At 37.9% G+C, this 23,358-nt stretch overlaps 1 protein-coding gene across 3 annotated transcripts; it reads left to right on the top strand.

The window, feature by feature from the left end:
* Window positions 1-101: 101 nt before the first annotated feature.
* Klhl28 (kelch like family member 28) lies at window positions 102-21,794 on the top strand. 3 transcript variants are annotated; one of them, XM_050138812.1, is made up of 5 exons: window positions 102-382; window positions 9,012-9,910; window positions 12,577-13,020; window positions 14,390-14,598; window positions 17,083-21,794. In XM_050138812.1, the coding sequence occupies exons 2-5, from the start codon at window positions 9,012-9,014 to the stop codon at window positions 17,244-17,246; spliced, it is 1,716 nt and encodes a 571-aa protein (XP_049994769.1). In that variant the 5' UTR covers window positions 102-382; the 3' UTR covers window positions 17,247-21,794. The 3 variants fall into 3 exon arrangements, with proteins under 3 accessions (XP_049994769.1, XP_049994770.1, XP_049994768.1); XM_050138813.1 differs by having other exon boundaries at window positions 378-514; XM_050138811.1 differs by lacking the exon at window positions 102-382 and adding an exon at window positions 420-501.
* Window positions 21,795-23,358: the final 1,564 nt, after the last annotated feature.

Genomic DNA, 23,358 nt, shown 5'->3' on the forward strand with positions numbered 1-23,358 from the left:
CCGGGACCCCACAGCCGCCACCCGGCGTAACCAGGGCCACCACGTGACCAAACCGAGCGCTTCCATGGTGATGCACCCAGCTCGGACCTCTTGACCCGGAAATCAACCTCCCGAGGTGCATTCTGGGTCGTGTAGTCTACATAGGGAGCGAAGCCGTGGCCGAAGAAGCCTGGAAGAGGAAGTCGGGATGTTGAAACGCTGCCAGAGCGGTGAGGCGGGGTCAAGACCTTAAACGGAAATGACGCTTCCCTGCTCGGGGCGGAAGTTTCCCGCCCCACCCGTAAGAGTTGAGGTTTGACCAGCGCCAGTGAGATTCTTGTCCCGGTTCCAGTTTTCCGTGGCTCCTCCTCCTGTCATTGCAGGTGTTATTCCTGGGACTCAGGTATTTTCCGGTTTGCTTTTATCCCGTGGTGCAGGCTTTGGCCGAGTGTTGCGTGTATGCACATGAGCCAGAGGAAGAGTCTGTACCGGAGCAGGCACAGAGGCGACATGTTCTGCAGGGTTGGTTACCATTGTAAGCGTTTACTCTGTACTCCTGAGTGAGATTCTTTCTTTCAGCAAACTACTCATCAGTACAGGAGAACCCAATCGATGTCAGACGTGGGTCTTATAGACAGAGTACTTTCCTTTTTTCTTTCTTCTTCTTTCTTCTTTAAAAAAAAAAGAAATATTCCTCCTAGTCTTTGGGGATCTTCCTTGTCCTGCCTTCCTCTTCCATGCTTCCTTTTCCTCTCGTCGCCTGATGGCTGTGGAGTGTTAAAGGCTTCTGTTAGTTTTCATGTCTGCATCACTCAGTTTTCTTAAAGATGTGCAGAATCTGTACCTTCCCTATATAGCTAACTAACGACTTTGCATTAGACGAAGTGCTTCAGATCTTTCTAAGGTATCCTCTGTGGGACTCCCCTGCACTCTCCAGTCTCCCAGTAGGATCCTCCAGCGTCTCTGCAGTCTTTCAGTCTCCTGGAGACGGAGATCGCTAGACAGTTTCAGTTGTGGTGCAAGTTCTTGCCATCACAGTCCTAAGAGAATTCTGCCCAGAGGATTTAGGGTTGATAGACATCATTTTAAACGAACTGAGAATGTGATGGCTGACGGATGTTTTCCCTTTTAAATGCAACCATAAGGAGAATTAAGTGTATCAGCCTGTAAGGTCAAACGCTTTGGGTATGAAAGAGTAACTTTTGTTTCTGTATTTGAAACAGACAATTGCTCTACGTGGCTGGCCTTGAACTCCTGTCTCGGCCCTCTGAATGTTGAGATTACAAGTTGCACTGCCATTCCAGGTTTAAAGACAGATTGGGAGAGGGTAGGGGAAAGCAGACTTTTTAAATAAATAATACAATTACTTTTCAGTGAAGTAGTGGTAAAAGACTAAGTTTCTAAGTTTGAAGTCTCAAGTTTATGTTCAAATGCAAGTATTTCTGCCCTGCCTTGTACCAAAAGGGGTGTCTCTTGAATTACTTGTTTTTTTCTGTTTTTTGTTGTTGTTGTTAATGTTGTCTTCTAAGTGCTGATATTAAAGCCTTCTGCTACCATGCTCCATTATATTACTTTTTGAAATCTTGCAAGTCACGTGTGACAAAATGCTTTATAACAATAATTGATACTCCTGGTGAAGCAAGTTGAAATTTTATCTTTTTTATTATTGCACAATTTAAATATCATAGATTTTTCTTTTCTTTTTTGGAAAAGTAGTCATATAGTCATACAACGAAGCTGTATGACGTTTTTGCCTGTGCTTTGGTTTCAAGCCTAGCTAGTTTCCTCATTAGCTTTTGTAGTTTGTGCTTTGCGGCTGTTGTTTGGTTTTGTTTCACTGTGCTGGACATTGAAGCCAGGGCTTTGCTTAGTAGGAAAATCTAGTAAGTGGATCTATTTAAGTTTGGTTTAGCAAATATATTTTACTAGAAAAACAACAACAAAAACCCTGCTGTCCCTGCCCCTTTTCTATTTTTAGAGGCAGGATAAGGACAGGAATAAAAAACAAGAGATGACTGCTAACACCTGTCCTGAGAAGGAGCCACTGCCAAGTGCCTGGGTCTTGGTAGAGCCCTTGCCTAGTATGCAAGGTTCTGGATTATATTCAGAGTGCTACGAAAAAAGGTGTGGGCTGGGGGCACAGAGTGGGAGGGTGGAGGAGAACTTGACAGATTCCTATTTCCAACCTAAAGTGCTTAAATGTATTGTTCTATTCATATGTGCTCAGACTTCAGGAACCCAGTCCTCACGAAAGGAAACAGGAGAATGATGTATGCATTAGAATGTACACATTAGAATGCCAGTTTATGTTGGAATAGAAGGCAATTCTTTCTGGGGATGAGAATTTTCAGATTGAAAACTTCAGCATACTCTTCATGTATCTAAGAACTTAGGAAGCCAAGTTACTAACCAGACTAAGGTTGTGTGGTAATCAGTATCAAAGAAAAGGGACTTAGTTTTGAATAATTTCATTATTAGTTATGGCAGGAATATAAGAACGATCCTTTCCCTCTATAAAGAACACTACTTAAAAGACAGGGACCCATAAATCGAGCTGTTGCCCTGTCCTTTTCCTTCAAGCAAAGCAAGATGAGTGCTTCTTCCTCTCAGGCCCCTGTAGCTCAATGTGTATTACAGAGCGCATTTATGTCGGTTACGTTACATCTCCTTGAAGGTTTGGAAATACATCGTGGATATTTAGGAAATGAGACGTCACTGTCATGTGTCTTACTATCTGTTAGATGATCTTATAGAGTGTATATCTTGTTTAGTATATATTTTGTTTATAGCTTAAAAGTACTTAAGTTTCTTTTACTCTTATTTTTGAAGTCTTGAAGTCCTTTCTGTTTACTAGAAAAGCATTCATGTGTAATAATAGAGTTAAGATAAAGAACAGCATTTTTTGTTTTTGAATTTTTTTTTTGGTTTTGTTTTGTTTTTTTCTTTTGGATTTTTGAGACAGGATTTCTCTGTGTAGCCTTGGCTGTTCAGGAACTCATTTTGTAGACCAAGCTGTCCTTCAGCTCAGAGATCTGCCTGCCTCTGCTTCTCAAATTCTGGGAATAGAGGCATGTGCTGAAGAGCAGGGTTTTAATAATAAATACACTTTCTGTTGTGACAATAAACCTCATAAAATTGAAAGGAAGTAGTTAGGGCTATACTGTAAATTGCAAATTTGAGTAAAGCAAAATTAAAGATTTCCAAATAATTAACTAAGGTAGCAGATTGCAGGAAGGTGTGTGCTACCTATCTTCGTTCTTTGAGCTGCTCGTAAGAAGGGCAAACACAGTTGCTCTAGATGCATGCTTTATTTCCAGAGTCAGAGGTAATGAATTTGTCATATGAATCACTGAAGCAGGTTTTCTTGGTCCAACAGCCCCCAATCATTACATGGAGACTTAATTTTAGTTATGAATGCTCAACCTTAGCTTAGGCTTGTCCCACTAGCTCTTATAACTTAATTTAACCTGTTTCTCTTTAATCTACATTTTGCTTTGGGGCTTTTACCTTTCTTTCATTCTGTTCATCCTTCTTTCCTGCTTTGGCTGGCTGGAGGCTGGCTGGAGGCTGGCTGGAGGCTGGCTGGAGGCTGGCTGGAGGCTGGCTGGAGGCTGGCCCTGGGCATCTCCTCTTCCTTCCTCGTTCTTTCTCCAGCCTAGATTCCTCTTCTTACTTATTCTCTCTGTTCTCCAGCCCCGCCATTCAGCTTTTTATTAAACCAATCAGGTGCCTTAAGCAGGCAAGGTAAAACAAATGCATCACATCTTTACATAGCTAAACAATTATTCTGCAACATAAAACAAATGCAACACATCTTGACATAGTTAAGTAAATATTCTATTCCACAAAAAGTTCACTTTATGCCTTTGTGTGTTCTTACCCAAATTTTATAAACATCCCTGAAATATTGGAACTGAAAATAAATTCTGTACACCATAAGGACGTGTATAGTTTAAGAAGCTGTCCTTAATAAGTTCAATGAAAATGAAAGGTTATTAACCAATAATTTAGTCCGTTTATTGTGTGCTATGTGCTGAATTCTGTGCTAATACTTAGCAAATATTAACTCATCTAATACTCATAACAACCGATAGAGGCTCTGTATTCTTTATTTGTATTAGATATATTTTAAGGATCAGAAGAAGAAAGTCAATTTAGCTGTTGGCTTAGAGCTTTTGGAAGATTGGTGAAAGGGAAAAGGGTGCTAAAACTGTAGGATAAAATTTTATTTTCTTCCATAATTAACCTTTATATGTTTATGTATTATTTGATCATATATTTTTATCTACCCTTTTTCTGTTTCTGTTCCGAATCTTGTTAATTGCATCAGAGCTTTAATTAGGGAATTATGAGCTTTTGTTGTTGTTGTTTTGAAACAGGGTCTCCCTATAGAGTCCTTGCTTTCTGCTTTATGTTTCCAAACCTAAAACATAAGGATTTATGTTAGTGACAGGCAGGTAATTTTACTTTTGTTTCTCTAGATATAATGAAAATAATTTTCAGGGAGCATGCCATATTGCCACTTTATTCTGTAGATGGTAAGCACATATTATAACTGGTTGAATTCTACTCTAAGGAAAGATGAACAAAGGGAAAAGAACTTAATGACAGAGCAGTTATGATAAACATCTGATTTGTAAAATCACGTTATATATACTCTCATTTCTTCTCTATTTACTTGCTGTGGCTGTGATCTATATTTATATGGCGGCAGTTAATTGCCTCCCAGCTGATTTCAGCAGCACTTCTTTGTAGCTTAGATGTCAACTAAGTAGATAGGTACTAAACTTGCACCCTGATCTTTATTATCTTGGTTTTAGAACCTAAAATTGTGAAGCCGTCTTTTAGCATGTGGGTATTGGCACAACATGAATATCATTAGAAATGAACTACAATGCTGTTACCTTGTTGAAACTTAGACATTGATACTGTTTGTTCAATATTAACTAACAGCTCATAGAAGTATTTGTTTTCTCAAGTATTTGTTTTAACAAAAGTTAAAACAAAAAATATGGCTAGCATGTATAGGCAATTCAGTATATCAAATCAACTATTAGGTCATCAACAGAAGGGAGTTATTACTACCTGGATTCCTCTTTGGTTTGTTCTAATGCCCTGATATAGTGTTTATGTGTTCTGGGCGTTTACACCTGTGTACATTTATCCTTTGTTCTTTATAGCCTTACTTTTTTAGATTTGTTTGTTTGAGACAGGATCTCACCCTTTATCCCAGGCTGGGCTGGAACTCATCATAAATTCTCCTGCCTCAGCCACCTAAGTGCTTAGATTGAAGATGTGAACCACCAGTCTCAGCTCTGAAATTACATATTATTCTTTTTTTTTCTTTTTTTAATTTATTTATTTATTAAAGATTTCTGCCTCCTCCCTGCCACTGCCTCCCATTTCCCTCCCCTTCCCCCCATCAAGACCCTCTCCCCCATCAAGTCCCCCTCCCTCATCAGCCCAAAGAGCAATCAGGGTTCCCTAACCCGTGGGAAGTCCAAGGACCACCCACCTCTATGCTCCACCTTACTAGACCTGGATAGAGGTGAAATTACATATTATATGTATTTGTATATTAAATGAACATATGCCCAAGGTCACCCACTGTTAGGTAGGTTGGCTTTTAGGTAGCCAAATGTGGACTTAACTCGGACCTGTCTGGCTCTAGTTCATATTTTCTTCACTGTTCTTTCCTGTTTTCAGTGGTCCTTGTCCTTCCTTCTCCATAAGACTGTTATTGAGATAAAGAAACATAGTAAAATTATTTCATAGCATGGGGTCTGAAGATCAGAAATAATATTTTCTTTGAGTTACTTTTAGACATTTATGGATAGATAACTGAGAACCAAATATAATAAAGTTATGAACATTGACTAAGTTACAAGTAAGTTTTGCAGTATTCTGGCTAGAAATAGTTGACCTGATGCTCAGGGTTCACAAGCATAGACCTTGTCAGGGGAGCTGAAGCAGGCTGTCTAGCCTCCTCCGCTCTGTGTTCTCGGAGTTCACAAGGACCTTTCTTCATCTATTTTTAATTTTTGATAGTTATTATTAATCTGGTATGAAATAACTGATGTTTGAAATGAATAGTTCGCACATTGGTTAAAATGAGATGAAGACGTACTCTAAGGATGTAAGTGTGTGGATGCAGCCGTAGTACCTTATTGACCCTGCATGAGCCAGGAACCCTAGAGGCACAGAGGGCTCTTAGAAGCTGATGTGGGCACCACTCACTAGCTTTTCCATCTGTCCTGTAAGTGTGTTGTGAGCTAGGTTCTTCCACATTCCTGCTATGATGATGTTCACGGGTGAGGCGTTACCCCCACCCTTTTAGAATAGAGTCACCGAATATAAAACTGCTCACCTTCAGTGTGTAGGCTGGGATCCTTAAGAACTAGTAGGAAGTCAGGCAGCCAGCTTCTGTTGTCTGGCACTGACCTTTTCTATGTGTGGGTTGAGGATCTAGGCAGTTACTCTAGAGCTGTTCTTTCTGCTGCCTAAGAAGTAAACTGTCTAAATCTAACATGCCATCCAAATCCTCATGTGGCTCACTGCATCTTTACTGCTAGAATAGTCAGTCATTGGCCCTGCCCCAGTAGACAGTAAGCAAGCGCCCTTCCTTTTTTGGTACACATAGAAGAAAGTTACTTTTTAGGTGGGAAAACTAAAGTCTTCTTAAGGCTAATATTGTTACTGATAAGTAACATCTAATAAGTGTTGCAGGTACATGCCTGCAACAGAAAGACATTTCCACCTTTTAATGTTGTTTTTCTGTGCTGTGCATATGAGAAAACTGAGGCTTTAAGGTGACCTTCACAGGGTCATACAGTTATTAAACAATTTAGACAATACTATAAACTAAGCAGTCTGATTCTAGAACTACGTCTCTTGAAATTATATTTGTTGTGCCTCTCTGGACCTATGTAATATGTATCACATGTGTGTGCTTATGTATTGTGTGTGTACACATGTTATTTACAAGTTATATTGTTTTATACTTTTATACTACCTGTTCCACAGACCCTAGAATGAGTTTCTTATCTAATACTAAGAGGTAGTATAACATAGAAAGCGAACACCACTCAGGTAAACAACTAAAAATATTCATGAAGACAAAGTTAGTGCCATTGTTGAGACCTTACTGATCAACACTATTATAAGCATTTCATATTTATAAATTCAGCTAATCCTCAAATTCACCCTTACTATAATTGAGCAGCGTTTATCCCTTGACTTATCACATAACCCTCAGTTTTCCTTCTCTCTAGACTCAGTACCCTCAGTTCTATTACTCATTTGACATGATCTGAATTCTTCTCTTCAGTGGGTATTCTGGTTTGTTTCAGTTCCCTTTAGGGTGATGCCTAAAGTCTATGCACCTATGTGAACTGACATTTCAGAACAAAGTCTCCTTTCTGACATTCCATGCAATATAATTCTATTAGTGAAGCTTAAACCCACATCAGATTAGGTGTTAAAGTGGTACTGAGATTAAAATCCCTAAACCCTTAAACCGTCTCTCAGATCAGTTATTTCTCTCCTTTATGCTTGTGCCAGTATTTTGGAATGTTGATATTTTAATCCCTTTTAAAATTATGTTAAATATCAGGTCTTTTAGGATCCTTAATTTGTTGTTCAGGGTTTTTGCTGCCCCTCTGGTCTCTTCATGATCACTACAAAGGACATGGGCAGAGCCAGAGTATGGTCATCCTGATTCTACAGTCCTCCACTAGAATCACCCCCCCCCCCAGTCCCTGTTCTTTTAGTAGTATGCACCGGGCATTTGCTCATTTGCCTACCTGGACTAAATTAAAGGTTTAGATTTGTTTTCAAAATCTTGAGAGGCATTATAAAATTCTTTACTAGTCTCAAAAGATACAAATACACTTTTTTGATAGAAAACTCTGAGTTTGCCATGAGAAGAAATGAAGTCTCTGGTGTGCCTTATTATTGTTAGCCCCTTTAGACTGACTTAATCCATTTAAGGCAATCGCGAATCATATCCGTGCTAATTTTAGAGTATTATCTGGAGTTAAGATGAATCTTCTTAGACTGTTTATAAAATTTAGTCTCACTTTTGAGATTAGTGTCCAGTCCTATATCTCTGGAATCTCATTTGTAGGTCTTTGTAACTATCTTGGAATGTAATTGTTTAGTCTGGGAAAAATATGTTCTTATAAAGTATCTAGCTCTTGCTTTTCAACCTTTCTATTTTCCGTTGACCTTGTTCGTTGTTCACTGTTCAGCCTGACTATAATTCTCCTTGATAAATCAGATAAATGAGAGTGGGGGTTACAAATCTGCACGTATATACTTAAGTTAACCTCATGTAAAGGAATAGACTTTTAGAGAAATTTAATTTTAACCTAGACTGAGGAGGATGAAAAAGGAAAGGTTATAGACAATACTTAACACTTACTAAGGAAACAATTGGGAGATAGTACGGTTTATAGAGAGCTATAACATTAATACTCATATGAGCATTATTGGAATGAAAGACTATTATGGGCAAGAATATGAGTTAGTAAGCATGGAGGTCATAGGAAGAGGCAATTTAATGAAGTGAACCTCATGTACGATATGGAACCATATGTGCTATTTATCCTTTATATGAAACTTTATGCTTACAAAGTCACTGTCAGTTGGTATTATTGGTGCTATTCTTGAAAAAAGAGAGTTTCAAAACTAATTTGGCTGTCAGCAATTTTTTCTCCATATATTTGTATTTTATTGTAGTGCTTGCTGAGTCTTTAATGAAAATAATCAATGAAACATTTAGTTTATATCTAAAAGTCCATATGGTTTGGTCTTATCATAGAACAGTTTGGGTCTCCACTTCCTAATCTCTGTAACAAAGCAGTTGCATTAGATGATAAATTCCTTTATCTCTAAAAGCCTCTGTTTTAGTGTTCACTGTTTAAAACCCAGCAAAGTAGTGAATAAATAAGTCTGACTAGTGCACTTTGGGACACAGGCTCACATTGGCATGGCATTTTGAAATAACCGTCTGTGTCTTTTACTTTCTGTAGATGGACCACACAGCCCCGACCTACATGCTTGCTAACCTAACCCACTTGCATTCAGAACAACTTCTGCAGGGCTTGAATCTCCTTCGTCAGCATCACGAACTCTGTGACATCATTCTTCGAGTAGGTGATGTTAAAATTCATGCTCATAAAGTGGTTCTTGCCAGCATCAGCCCATACTTCAAGGCTATGTTCACTGGAAACCTTTCTGAGAAGGAGAACAGCGAGGTTGAGTTCCAGTGCATTGATGAAGCTGCGCTGCAGGCCATCGTGGAGTACGCCTACACGGGGACAGTTTTCATTTCTCAGGACACCGTTGAATCTCTCCTGCCAGCAGCAAACCTGCTCCAGATAAAACTTGTCCTGAAGGAATGCTGTGCATTTCTTGAAAGCCAGCTTGACCCTGGTAACTGTATTGGAATTTCCCGTTTTGCAGAGACATATGGTTGTCATGACCTTTATTTGGCGGCTACTAAATACATATGCCAGAATTTTGAATCTGTTTGCCAGACAGAAGAGTTTTTTGAGCTTACGCATGCTGATTTGGATGAAATTGTCTCCAATGACTGCTTGAATGTAGCTACCGAAGAGACAGTTTTTTATGCATTAGAGTCTTGGATCAAGTATGATGTGCAAGAACGCCAGAAATACTTAGCACAGCTGCTGAACAGTGTACGATTACCATTGCTGAGCGTTAAGTTCCTCACCAGGCTCTATGAAGCAAATCACCTTATCCGTGACGATCGTACTTGTAAACATCTCTTGAATGAAGCCCTAAAGTACCACTTCATGCCTGAACATAGACTCTCGCATCAGACAGTCTTGATGACGCGACCTCGTTGTGCTCCCAAAGTATTGTGTGCAGTAGGAGGAAAATCTGGACTCTTTGCCTGTTTGGATAGGTAAATAAATGGTTTTTTTTAAAGGAGTAATACTATCACATATTGTGCTTTTTAAATGTGCTGATTTTCTGTATTTAAGAAATATTTTTATTTTCCTTTCATTTGCTGTTTTGATGTTCTTTCTTTCCTTTTTTGTTTCCAAAATTATTTATGAGAGTATTTTAATCATATTTCCATACATTCTCTATTATACTCAATTATTAGTTCTTCCTTCACCCCAAGTGTGTACATTGATCTATCCTGGTTATATACTAATTTTCTAATGTTTATTTCTACTTCCTTCTCCTCCTCTTCCTTTTTTTCCCCTTTCCTCTATCCTCACGCTTCACCCTCTCCTCCTCTTCCTTCTAACAATGTGCTAAAGAAGAGAGCTAGGAATCTGAGATGAGGTCAGACAGAGGAGTAGGCTAGAATGAAAATACTTGATTAGAAGAACATTAAGGAAATGAGAAAATAAACTACCCTAAATAACTTTCATGTGAAATTGTTTTCATTTTGTTTTTTTTACAATTGTAAAAAAAGTTTTTATTTTCCTAATATTTTACAGCAGGGATTGTCAGTCTGTTCTGTGAAAAGCCCAATAGAATATATCTCAGACTGGTGGGCCTTCTTGTCTTTGTTGCATCTACTTAATTCCACCTTTGTGAGATGAGAACAACCATAGGCAGTATACAAATGATTAAGCATGGATGTGTTCCAATAAAACTTTATTTGCAAAAATAGATGGACTGAATTTAGGCCATGACTTTTGTTTGTCAACCCTTGATTTAGTTCTTTATGGAAGTCACTCTTTGACACTTACAACATAGCTGGAGGTTCTTTGTCTTTCCTTTCATAGAGGTCACTTTGTGAAAATGTTGATGTTTGACATATTCTTTCAATACTGTGGATTTCTTTCTCGACATTTCCAAAACTTTGGTTAACTATTTTCTTTCTCCAACTGTAGGAAACTTGTTATATCATCAATGACAATTCATTTATTCTAATTTTAAATAAGTTTCACTGTGCATTTCCTTTCTAGCCTAGAAGTACTGTTATTAAGATTGGTCTACAAGTAGAGTATTGCCTGCAGTATTCACGCATGTTAACTGTTTGACTCAGGCTTAAAAGAAAGGACAATTGGCATGAACTGAGTAACTGATGTGACAGAATTTCAAATATGGATATATATTGATAAAAATCCTTGTGTAATTTCCTTTTGGTTTCTCAAATGTTAAAAACAATGAACTTGTCATTGAAAATTAGGAAAATATTTTTATATTTACATCTAATCATCTTTTTCTCATTGTGTCATAGTAATTTTAAAATATCATTTTTACAAAGATACTTACTTGTTGAAGGAGCGGCAGGGCTGCGTTTTGGCAGCCCTGGCTCCCACATGACTAGCTTTACCCAAAATAATTACACGGAAACTGTATTCTTTTAAACACTGCCTGGCCCATTAGTTCCAAGCCTCTTATTGGCTAGCTTACATATCGATCTAACCCATTTCTAATATCCCTGTAACACCACGAGGTGTCTTACCAGGGAAGATCTTTTTTTTTTAATTATTTATTTATTTATTTATTATGTATACAATATTCTGTCTGTGTGTATGTCTGCTGGCCAGAAGAGGGCACCAGACCTCTTTACAGGTGGTTGTGAGCCACCATGTGGTTGCCGGGAATTGAACTCAGGACCTTTGGAAGAGCAGGCAATGCTCTTAACCACTGAGCCATCTCTCCAGCCCCCAGGGAAGATCTTAACCTGCGTCTGTGTCCGGTAGGAGAATCATGGCGACTCACTGACTCAGCTTCTTTCTCTCAGCATTTTGTTCTGTTTACTCCACCCACCTAAGGGTTGGCCTATCAAATGGGCCTAGGCAGTTTCTTTATTAATTAACCAATGAAAGTAACAGATTAGAAAGAAATCACTCCCCCATTACTTACTGAAGCATTATTGATAACTATGGAAAAATTGGAACCAACCTGATGATTATTCAGTTTAATTCTACACCAAACATTGCTAGATAAAGAGCCTTCAATAAGTCCATAATTTAGTGAAGAATGAAATATTTTATATAGTATGCTAATGCAATGATAAAGATAATTCTATGCAGTTATTTAGGAGCAGTATTTATTCCATTTGGACAACTGAGGGGAGATTTTGTATGGAAGTTAGTGTTTAAGGTAAGTATTGAAATGAAAATAAGAGTCAAGCAAAAAAAGAGATAAGGAAATATGCAGAGACAAAGGCATGGTACAGTATAGGTCATAAAATATAAAAGCTGTTTGATAGTGAAAAATCAAAAGTTCTGACTGACTAGTGAGTGGTTGTCATCCTAAGCCATTTCTGATATTACTGTATGCCAATGAGAAGATGTTTATATATGTTACAAAAGAGTTTTAAAGGGGATAGTGTAATGATCAGACTTACATATCAGATCATTCTGGCTGCATTTTAGAGAAACTTAGAAGAACCATATTAAATAACCTCGGAGTGTACCAGTTTATGCTCTTCGCCCCAGTGTGTCCATGTTTGCACAACACTCTTGGCCGTAGGTATGAAGGTACATCATGATTTATTGTGGTTTGGATTCGCATGACCTTGATTACTAATGCAAGTACACATTCTTGTTGATGAGCATTTGGGTTTTTTAATCTATTATTTTTCTGCTTACTCATTAGCGTGGAGATGTACTTTCCCCAGAATGACTCTTGGATTGGTCTGGCGCCTCTGAATATTCCTCGCTATGAATTTGGAATATGTGTTTTAGACCAAAAAGTCTATGTTATAGGTGGTATTGAGACTAGCGTGCATCCCGGTGTCGCTGTCAGAAAACATGAAAACTCAGTGGAGTGTTGGGATCCTGATACAAACACCTGGACTTCTCTAGAGAGAATGAACGAGAGCCGAAGCACCCTTGGGGTGGTGGTCCTTGCAGGAGAACTCTATGCTTTAGGTGGATATGATGGACAGTCTTACTTGCAATCTGTAGAGAAATACATCCCCAAAATAAGACAGTGGCAACCCGTGGCCCCAATGACAACCACAAGAAGTTGTTTTGCTGCGGCTGTTCTGGATGGAATGATATATGCTATTGGTGGATATGGCCCTGCTCACATGAACAGGTATTTAACATAATAATTGAATTGCTTATGTTTGTAGGTTTTTACAGAAGCACGATTTACAGTCATTTTTGAATTTTAAGTAACTTGTGCATATGAATCGACTTTTTAAATATGCTTAAGTAATATTGACAGTCATTTGGGAATTTGGACTGTCCTAAGTGTAATTGTTTTTTATCACTGAGATTCAAATCTCTCCTAATAAATTTTATATTCAACTAATGTAGCGAACTACATTTTAGGCCTAAAACAAATTAGACAAATTTAGATTTTTTTTTTCTTTTTTCTTTTTTTTTTTTTGGTTTTTCGAGACACGGTTTCTCTGTGGCTTTGGAGCCTGTCCTGGAACTCCCTTTGTAGACCAGGCTGGCCTCGAACTCACAGAGATTGGCCTGCCTCTGCCTCCCAAGTGCTGGGATTAAAGGCGTGCGCCACCACCGCCCGGCTCCATCCAAATTTAGATTTTTATCAGATGCAGTTATGTGTGTATCTATGCGTGTGCATGATCTTTTCCTACATTGCTTATTATAATAAAGTAGAAGTGGAATTCATGCATTCCAGCACATTATAAGACATCGCAACATTAACATTTTGGGCCAGTAAGATTGCTCAGTGGGTAAATGTGCTTGCTGTGCCGGCCGGACACACGGAGTTCAGCCTTCGGACCCCACGATGGGAGGAAAGAGCCGTGTCTCACGCGCTTATCTGTTTCCTGTGCTATCTTCAACCTCGCATCTATGTCTGCATAGTATTGTTTTAAAGAAGCAGATTTCAAAATCTTATTTCATATTCCTTTTTGGATTCTATGGTCATACATAACTAATAATAACATATAGACATGTCGTTACACTATTAGGATGAATGAGATTTCTGTACTCTGTAGTATAGTCTTGGAATGAAGGAGAAATACAGGTAAGAAAAGTAAAGTTTATAAGTTACCGATTGTATGTACTATGAATCATGGTTCTAAACCTTTGCTTAAAATTGATGCTCTAAAGAATTTTACCTCTTGGAGTGGTATTTCACTCATTGCGAGCAATCTAATGAAAAAATTTTGTGCTCATATATACTATCCTCCCGTTTTGTGTGAGGGATGCGTGCATCCATGAAATTGGTTCTACAACCAATCTCTCATGGATATCCTGACTGTATAAAAAAATGACATGCAGCTGTTGTTGTATCCTGTCCGCAAAGCAAACTTTTATACCTGAAATCTTATCTACAGATGCCCAAACATTTGGGACAAATTACTATTATTTTTATCTATTTGTTTACTTAGTTTTTTAAACTGTGGTGGGTTTTAGTTTTGCTTTGGCAGAAAAAGTAACAAAATAACCTATGAATTAATTCTTCCTCATGTAAATACTTGCAGTGTGGAACGTTATGATCCAAGTAAGGATTCCTGGGAGATGGTTGCTTCCATGGCTGATAAAAGGATTCACTTTGGCGTCGGAGTTATGCTAGGTTTTATTTTTGTGGTAGGTGGGCATAATGGTGTCTCGCATTTGTCAAGCATTGAAAGATATGACCCTCATCAAAATCAGTGGACAGTGTGTAGACCAATGAAAGAGCCCAGGACAGGTAATAATTATTCATTCATTCTTTCTTTCGTTTGTTTGTCTTGTGGCATTGGGGGGTTGAAACCGAGGCTTGTGCATGTAAATATTCTAGAACTGAACTGTGTCTTAGCTGTTAACTCATGAAACCCCGCGTGCAGGGCTGGTCTTTATATTGTGATATTCCTATAACACTAGTGTCTTGGACCTTAACAGTAAGGGTGTTAGTTTACCAGAAAAAGATTTTGTGTAATTGGTGTGTGTGTGTGTGTGTGTGTGTGTAAGAGAAAAAGAGATAGGCAGACAGATACACAAAGAAAGGGGGCGAGAAAGAGCAGCAGGCATACAGTATGGTCCATGCCCTTGGAGGTCAGAGAGATTTCACAGGAGCTGGCTCTCTGCGGCCTTGTTTTGATCTCATGCTGCCATGCTGCAGTCTGGCCTGTAACCTTCCCACCATCTCCTGACTCCTTCTGCCTCCCACAGTAAGCTTGAGTGAACGATATCTTTATTACATACTGACTTTCTTTCCTTTGGCTGTGTACCAAGAAGTGGGATAGCTGGATGCTATAGTAGTTCTGTTTTTTGCATTGTGGGGAGTTCCATTCAGATTTCAGTTACAGATGGAATGATTTCCATTTTCACCAATGGTCTGTTATTCCTTTTCCCTGTGGGATCTGAAGATACTTCTGATCTGCATCACGTTGATAGCTAAGGAGTGTTGAACATTATTTTTATGTATTTATGATTTGTACTTTTGAGAGTTCTCTGTTTAGTTTGTTTGCTCATTTATCTGGGTTTTTGTTTGAGTCATTTATATTTCTGAGTATTAGTTCCTTATTAGAGAAATGTGGAGCCTAGATTGTCTTCTGTTTTGCAGGCTGCTGTTTCACTCCGTCTAGTCTTGTTTACCGTCTACTGCTCGCTGAACAGAGTTGTCATCCTAACGCCTCTCACTTGAACCGTTTTCTGTTTGTTTTCTTCTTACAGCTTCAAAACTTCATATCATACATGAAAGGTTTTGATCTGTTTTGAATTGATTTTTGTCTAGTGAGAGACTGGCATCTAGTATTATTCTTCTACATTCAGATTTCTTACTGTCCCAGCACCATTTGTTAAAGAGGCTATCTTTTTTTCCGATGTGTGTTTTAGCTCCTTGTCAAAGTGACTCTGGCTATGGGGATTTATCTCTAGGTCCTCTATTTTATGTGGTTTTTTTTGTTTTGTTTTGTTTTGTTTTTGCCAAACCATATATTTTTATTGGGGAATTGAGACCGTTAATGTTTTAGAGCTATTATTGAAGGTGTGTATAACGCCTGTCATTTTGGTAGTTCTATGGTGTCCTCTCAGATCTCTTTTGACTTCATGTCCTGGTGTTATTTGTTCCCTGTGTCCTCTTGAGTATGCTTATCCTTTCCTCAGGTTGATGTATTCCTTCTAGTATCATCTCTGAGAGTCATGGAAATGTATCTTCTGGTCCTGTCTACTTGCTGTTCCACAGATCTCTTCTTCCTGAATAGGCATTTCTTTCATAAGTTAGGGAGTTTTCTTCTGTGATTTATTTTACTGAGGATATTTTCTATGCCTTTACCATGATTTTGTTCTTTCTCTATCCTCTTCGGGTTCTTTAAACATATTTATAATTTCTGTTTTGAAATTCTTGTCTTGTGAACCAGCTAAGTTTGTTTTTTCAGGATTTTAGAACATTGCAGTTAGGAGTGCTGCTTTATAGAGACACTTTGGCTTCATTATTCCTGATGGTTTTGGGGCCTAGGCATCTAGAGTTTGGTCGTTACTGGTGGGGGTTTTGTTTTTGAATGGATGTCTGTTCTCACCTATATCTATACATATGCATATAACATACATACACACAAAAAATAATAGGGAGAGTTTAAAGTAAGTAGAGATAGCAATCCAAAAGAGAGAGAGAGAGGCACAGCAAAGAAAGGGAGGGAGGGAAACTATCAGTATCTCTTTCTTTCAAGAAGCACACACACACGCACACACACATATACAACACACACACACACACACACACACACACACACACACACACACACCATACACACATATACCACACATACACAAAGCAAGTTCCGGGACAAAACAAACAAAAAAAGTTTAAAAAAAATATGTCAGTTACCTTGATCCAACATTATACTTTCTTTGCATGCATTGAAATGCCACCCTGTACCCTGTGACCAAGGCCAGTTACTGTGTGTCAAAACTAAAAGCATATTTTGAGAGTACTTTCCTGTAGTAGGGAGGGAGGGAGAGCAGGATAAAGATGGCATGGTGAAAGCAACTGACTGCTTTGTAAAAGGTTTTTGTCTGCTTTGATTTGGGTTTTGTTTTCTCTAGTAAGCCTATCTTGCTGTATTACCTGCATAATTATAGTAGATTGTTGAAATGAATTTTGAAAATGAATTAAAATACAAATTATTCTCAGTGAGACATAGTCTACTTCATAATGAACCTGTTTGTTCTCCCCTCCCCTACCCCGTCTTAGGAGTTGGTGCTGCAGTAGTTGATAACTACCTTTATGTAGTCGGTGGTCACTCAGGGTCTTCCTATTTGAACACAGTACAGAAATACGACCCCATCTCAGATACATGGCTGGACTCAGCTGGCATGATATACTGTCGCTGCAATTTTGGATTGACTGCACTTTGAGAAGTGTGAACTCATGGACATTGCACGTGGTGGTGCCACAGGAAAGAATGCCCAGTGTCCTGAACCTGAAGGCTGCACCGCTTTCTCTGTAACATGAAGTGGCATGAAGACTCGGAGTCTTGTTGGGTACTCTGAACTGACAAATAGTTTGTCTTGCTCTTGATTATACAGTGAATCAATAATTAAAAAACAAAAGAAAGAAAGAAAAAACGAAAGATCCAACCAATTGAATTGTGCACTTTTCTCCACTAAGACTGGGATAAACTAGTTTTTATATTCCTACATTTAGGGAAATCCTTGCTGCTTTTTAATTTGTTTTCAATAGTTTAAGCTCTTCTTTCTTGATCTGTATCATGATTTACTAGGGTGAGAGATGCTGCAGACCTTGGAGTGTAGCGAATGACTGCACAGAGTGTGGCTAGTGATTGTGGAATGTAAATTCATATGCTTCACATTGTTTTTTTACAAAGGGCTGCTTTTACTTCGGGTACTTTTAAGGATTGTAAATAACATGTCAGTCCTCTGAGGGCTCTTTCTGCTAGTTGATTTTAGGGCTAATAGTGTGATAAGGTTGCAAAACAATGGCTTTTATGATCATGTTTAGGGCCCTGTTTTGAGATATATTTATTGTTTATGCTTTTTCTATATGGGCTGAATGACCTCATCTATGCTTTGTAAAGCATAGATAGAAAAGTAATCATGTTGTCAGTTTCAGTTGTTTCTTCCTGTTACCCAGCAGGCTTTAGACAGTTAATGTAAATATATTTGAAAGGTGTTTAGTACCATTCTTGATGCATATTGTTTTTTTCATATATTCTTAATTTTAATTTTTTTAAGGTCTTAATTTTGTTTTCAGTGTTCAAATAAAAAATGGTGCTAACTGTAAGATGTATAACAAAGCTATAACCAATGTTATTGGATGTTCAATGTGAGCTGCATGATGTACTATGATAATCTTTTTATTTTTACTGCTTGATTTCATCTGTGCTTTTGAAAAGTGTTAGTGAGTATATTAATGTTAGCCTCCAACGTCGTCTGAATGGCTTGAGTTATACTCCCATGGTTTTTCAGTAGTGACGTAAAGAATGATGCTTTTTTTTGTTGTTCTGTTTTTCTTCCTGTTCTAGAAATCCCTTGCCCTGCAGCGTAGAACTACATGCAGTGAATACAGCTGCTAGGCTGGTGTGCATTACTTTGTTCATTTCTGAGGTCACTGAGGATTTTTAACTTATTGAGGAAAACTGGAACTCGATGTTTACTTGAATAAATGGTTCTAAATTTGGTTGTGCTTTGATTAAAGAAACTATCTTTCAAAACAAAACTGTTACAGCCACTGACAGCTTATTTAAAAAGTAGTTAGCTTATTTTAGCATGGTTTAGTAAACATCTATTAGTCTTAGACACATTAACTTGCATTTTGTTACTATGTTGGTACGTGGATTTTCGTATTTAGTAATTTTGTTTTATTTTTTTTCTTTTTCACCTACCTACTCTCTCTCTCTCTTTATAACTTCTACAAGACCAGTGAATATTTTTCCTAAGAAAACAGCTCATCCTGCATCCTTAAGTGCCATACTAACCTAACTATTGTTAAGAAGCCATTTCTAAGTACAAAGCCTAGCGTTACCTGTTAGCATATATGTTATTACTCAGAAACTATAGGCAGGCAACTTGTAGTTTTTCTTGTTCTTCCATGAACTACCCATTGTAGATTTGAGCATATACTATGAAACTATGTAAAATCATCTTTAGTCATAAAGTAACCATGCTTTACAAATATCTGCACAGATTATGAAGCCTTGCAAGTAATTTTTAGTCTCTTTTAACCTAGAACTCAAGATAAGCTAATAAAATCAACTAAATATTTTCTATGTCGCTTATTTGAATACCTTAGTGACACATAGCAATAACTGTCTCGTTGATTTGAATAAATCTGTTGACTAGGAATAAGGTGCACTATTATGGTTGACCTAAACCTTAGTTAAAGAAAAGCATTTTAAAGTTGATTCCAGCACATACTCACTTTTCAACCCCCAGCTTAGATGTTTTTGTCTATATCAGTCAAATTATTAAATGTATTGTTACGCTACTTTTAATCTCTTCCTCCCAGAAGCGAAGTTATTTTAGACACACACACATCTGCTCTAATCACTCTCTTCCACAGTGCTTTCCTCGTATATTGTCTCCAGTGTGCAGTCCATATAAAATACATAGCCATTTGGTAAGTTAGATCAAAAGTACGTACTGACAAATTTTTTTTTTTAATCTTAAGTTTTATCTTGCTTTAAAACTGAAGCAAAACATCTTGGGCAACAGTAGGATCATGTTCTGTCAAGAAAGTACAGAGACATACAAAGCAGAAGAAATAGCGCTCCGAATTTAGAAATACATGTTATCTTATAACTCCTGTTCATAGTAATCAGAGCTGCTATATGTCCTGATACCTGGAAAGTTTACAACGGAGATTTCTCTTCAAATTTGACAAGTTTCATATGAATACTGTGCTGGTAAGTTGCAACCGTAAAGCTCCATGTTTCCTATGCAAAAAAGGATGAAATGTTAGATTAAAAATCCCCAGGTTTAATATTTTTAGAAAAATGTATGTGTGCTTACATATATGTATATATACACATATGCACTCAGTACCTATTGGATATATATGTGTGCATATATTCAATCAAGAACTTGAAAGCAATTTAAAACTGCCCAGAAATATTTTGGAAAAGAGTGACAGGAAAATAGAAATCTGGTCAATTGCAATGTCACTTGTCTTCTATAATTATGTCAAAGAATGTGTATGTGACATTTGGCTATTTAATATTTATTGTATGTAGTAATAGAACTTTTTAAAGTAAGCCCAAAGGATTTTGCAAATCTCATGTAATTGCTAATATTGTTTTAAATATGAATGAATATCAAATTATAGGATATGGTATCAAATGATAGGAAACTGGCACTTGGTTTTGAAAAGTTTTAGTAGTTGGGCATATGTGACGGATCTACTATATATGTGTGAGACACCATGTTAGGTGCTGTGGCAGTATCTCCTGAAGTGTAGATAGGTTACATTCTTCCCTCAAAAGAGTGAACTGTAACGGAGCTCATTTACTCCAGTAATGATTATGAAGATCTGTAACCTAACTCCTTATTTCTAAAGTCATAGGAAGGGACTTGAAGCGTAGTTTATATACAAACAAATACTTAGTGTCCAGTTAGGTTTTAATGACATAAGCCAGAGTTGTGAACATTGCAATGTTTATAGAATCCATGTGGGGTCTGCAGAGATGTATCATCGGTTAAGACTAACTGCTGCTCTTTCAGAGGACCCAGGATTGGTTTCCAGGACCCAGAGAGGCACACAACTGTCCCACAGCCCCAGATCCAGGGCATCTGATGCCCTTTTCTGGCCTCTCTGGGCACCCACACAGACACACATATACATGCACTCAAATAACTCCTTTAGAAAAAATATTTCCATGTGTCTTGGTATTGGATGGTATATTTTCTAATGGAAAAACAAAACTAGGAAAGAACACACACAAGCCCATTTTCTAGAACATCATGGCTCTGGCTAACACTGAGGAAAATAAATGTATATCTCATGCTGGCTTCTGCTGTTTTCAGTCGCAGTGTTGGATTCCTGGTATTGTCACCAAAGTGAAAGTCAGATTCTACAATAAAGTTACTGCTTAAAGATCAATAAATCTGTGATAGCCTCTCTAGACTTTCAATTCAGAAGGTTACACAGCTATGTGACATGTGAAGTTACCATTCTGTTCTGCTACTTAACCCTTCCTTTCCCACTGTACACAGCATTTTAATTAGACAAGATTTAATGAGATAATGATTCTGTGGCTGGGTATTTATTGGCTCTTCACTTCCAGTGTACTGAGTTCAGTGTTGATATTCACATTTGGAAAATAAATTTAATACATTTTAAATAGAAAACGTTTACAAATCTTACTAGTGTGAAAATGGTCAAATAAAAATCCAGTTTACATCTCTGCAGAGAGAAAAATTGTCACCCATGTCTCTCATATTACCCACCCACATGTCTTCTGCATTTAATTTTGTCAAGTTATCATGTGTAAAGTCCCACATATTTTAAAATACCAAGCAAAAAGTTCCAAGTTTGCCTTAATATACATGTGAAATTAAAGAACTGGATGACAATGCCTCTATATTTGCCTTATGAATTGTGTCGTGTCATGAACCAGAGATGGCTGTGATTGTAACAGGAGTCTGAAGCATTGTAGATGTGGAGAACCAGTTGGTATCCTCTGTTGCAAAGAGTGTGGTTGGTTGTCGGTAAGGTTCATGTTTAAATGTTTTTGTACCTGTATTTTACCTCTGAATAGATACTTATAGCATCAGGGTTTTATTTTATTTTTGTTTACATAGTAAAGTGGCATTTAACTTGTTGAAGATTGTATTCTTTTTTATTTTATTTTAAGAGTTCTTTGTGCATATTATTGTGGTAATGCTCTGTAATGGTTATAGTTATATATCATTTAATGTGAAGTGTTTAAAATAAAACTGAAAAATGTACATTTGTATCATGAAATAATTATTGTGAACTGCACTAATCTTTGTCATGTTCAGCTCTTAAGTCATTCTTAAGTTCTTTTGGATGCATGGAGAGGTGGATGTTGCATGGTTGGATGAATGGACGGGTGGACGGGCAGATGGATGAATGTCTCAAAAGAAAAGCAGCAGAGGTTTCACAGCACGAGCCTGTAACCCTGGTGCAGGAGGTCAGGTTAACTTAGTCAGATCTGAAATCAGGAATGGTCCTGCATTCCTACAGCTTGCTCCAGGGTTGGACTCCTAACAGCATCTAGAAGAAAAATCCGCTGGGGGAAAAAGAGCCTGCCTAAGGGAGGATACCCCAGCAATGAGCCAGGAAAGGGAGGGCCCAGGATCCAGAGCCTACAGCAAGCTCCCAGCTGTTGGTTCACCCAAATCCCTGGGAGCTGTTCTCATAGAGGTTGTAGTTTTTGTTCCCTAGCCCCTCCTTTCTCCCCCTCCACAACTCTCTACCACCCCACTTGCCCTGCTTCCTAACCCTCTACAGTGGATAGTTTTTATTTTCCTAAAGGGGCTGACTCCCTCTTGACAAGGGACAATGGCCAGCCTGACACCTCAACTGTGAGTTACGTGAGTGCCAGCTCACTGTCCTTTGCCTGATATATTTTGTTTGAAAAAAAAAATTTACTAAATTTTTTTCTATGACACATTTTTCTTCCCCTCAACTCCTCCCAGATTCTCCTATCTACCCAACTCATGCTCTAGCTTTAACAAACAAAAAGCAAAGCAAAAAGAACAAGAAATGCACAAAATTAGAAACCAAAATATATGCGCAGAAGACCAACAAAATGAGCAAAGCAAAAGCACAAAGCAAATTGAGATTTAAAAAAAGACTGCAAAAATACCATTGAGTTTGTCTTGTGTTGGCCATCTACTGAGCATGGGCCTCACTCCTGTGGTCATGTGTGGTTAATATACCCAGGGCATTAGGGAAAAGTGATTTTTCCTTTGCAATGGCTATCCACTGAAAGTTGCTTTTTAGTTACGGATGAGAGCTTGTGTCCACTTCCCCCCTTAATGCTGTGACTCTGCAATGAACCCGTGCAGGCCCTGAGTGTGTTGAGCCAGTTTCTGTGACTTCATATGTTATGCCTACCCTCTTGATACTGGAAATTCAGACTTAAATTTGGAACTTAACAGATACAGCCAGATACAGCCTAAAGTATTTAAAATGTATTGTACATGAAGTCAAGTATATTAAGAAGCATCTTCAAATGAGTTAATTTCAATGTTTTGGTAGTGAATTAGTTTAATTTGTCTAATTTCAATATTTAATTTCTTTTGGGTGGGTGCTAGTTTTGTTCGTTTTTGAGACAGGGTCTGTTTACATAGCTCAGGCTGTCTTGGAACTTGTTATGTAGACCAAAAGTAGCCTTGAACTTAGAGATCCACCTGCCTCTGCCTCTCAAGTGTTGAAATTAAAATATGTGCACCACCATGCCAGAGTGAAATTAATATTTCTTGTTTAAGCAGATGCTTTCAAAGTTCTGCTCATTTTCCCTACGACATCCCCAGAGATCATCCA

This window comes from Alexandromys fortis, unplaced genomic scaffold, assembly GCF_014885135.2.
Source record: "Alexandromys fortis isolate MF-2015 unplaced genomic scaffold, M_Fortis_MF-2015_v1.1 scaffold_35, whole genome shotgun sequence".
NCBI lineage: Eukaryota > Metazoa > Chordata > Mammalia > Rodentia > Cricetidae > Alexandromys > Alexandromys fortis.

What these genes read in the sequence shown, in the direction of transcription:
- Klhl28 (XM_050138811.1), top strand. Translation starts at nt 439, where the DNA reads ATGCACATGAGCCAGAGGAAGAGTCTGTACCGGAGCAGGCACAGAGGC. An exon ending in GAGGCGACATGTTCTGCAGG is followed by an intron (nt 502 to 9,011) that starts GTTGGTTACCAT and finishes TACTTTCTGTAG; the next exon opens with ATGGACCACACAGCCCCGAC. An exon ending in GGCCCTGCTCACATGAACAG is followed by an intron (nt 13,021 to 14,389) that starts GTATTTAACATA and finishes AAATACTTGCAG; the next exon opens with TGTGGAACGTTATGATCCAA.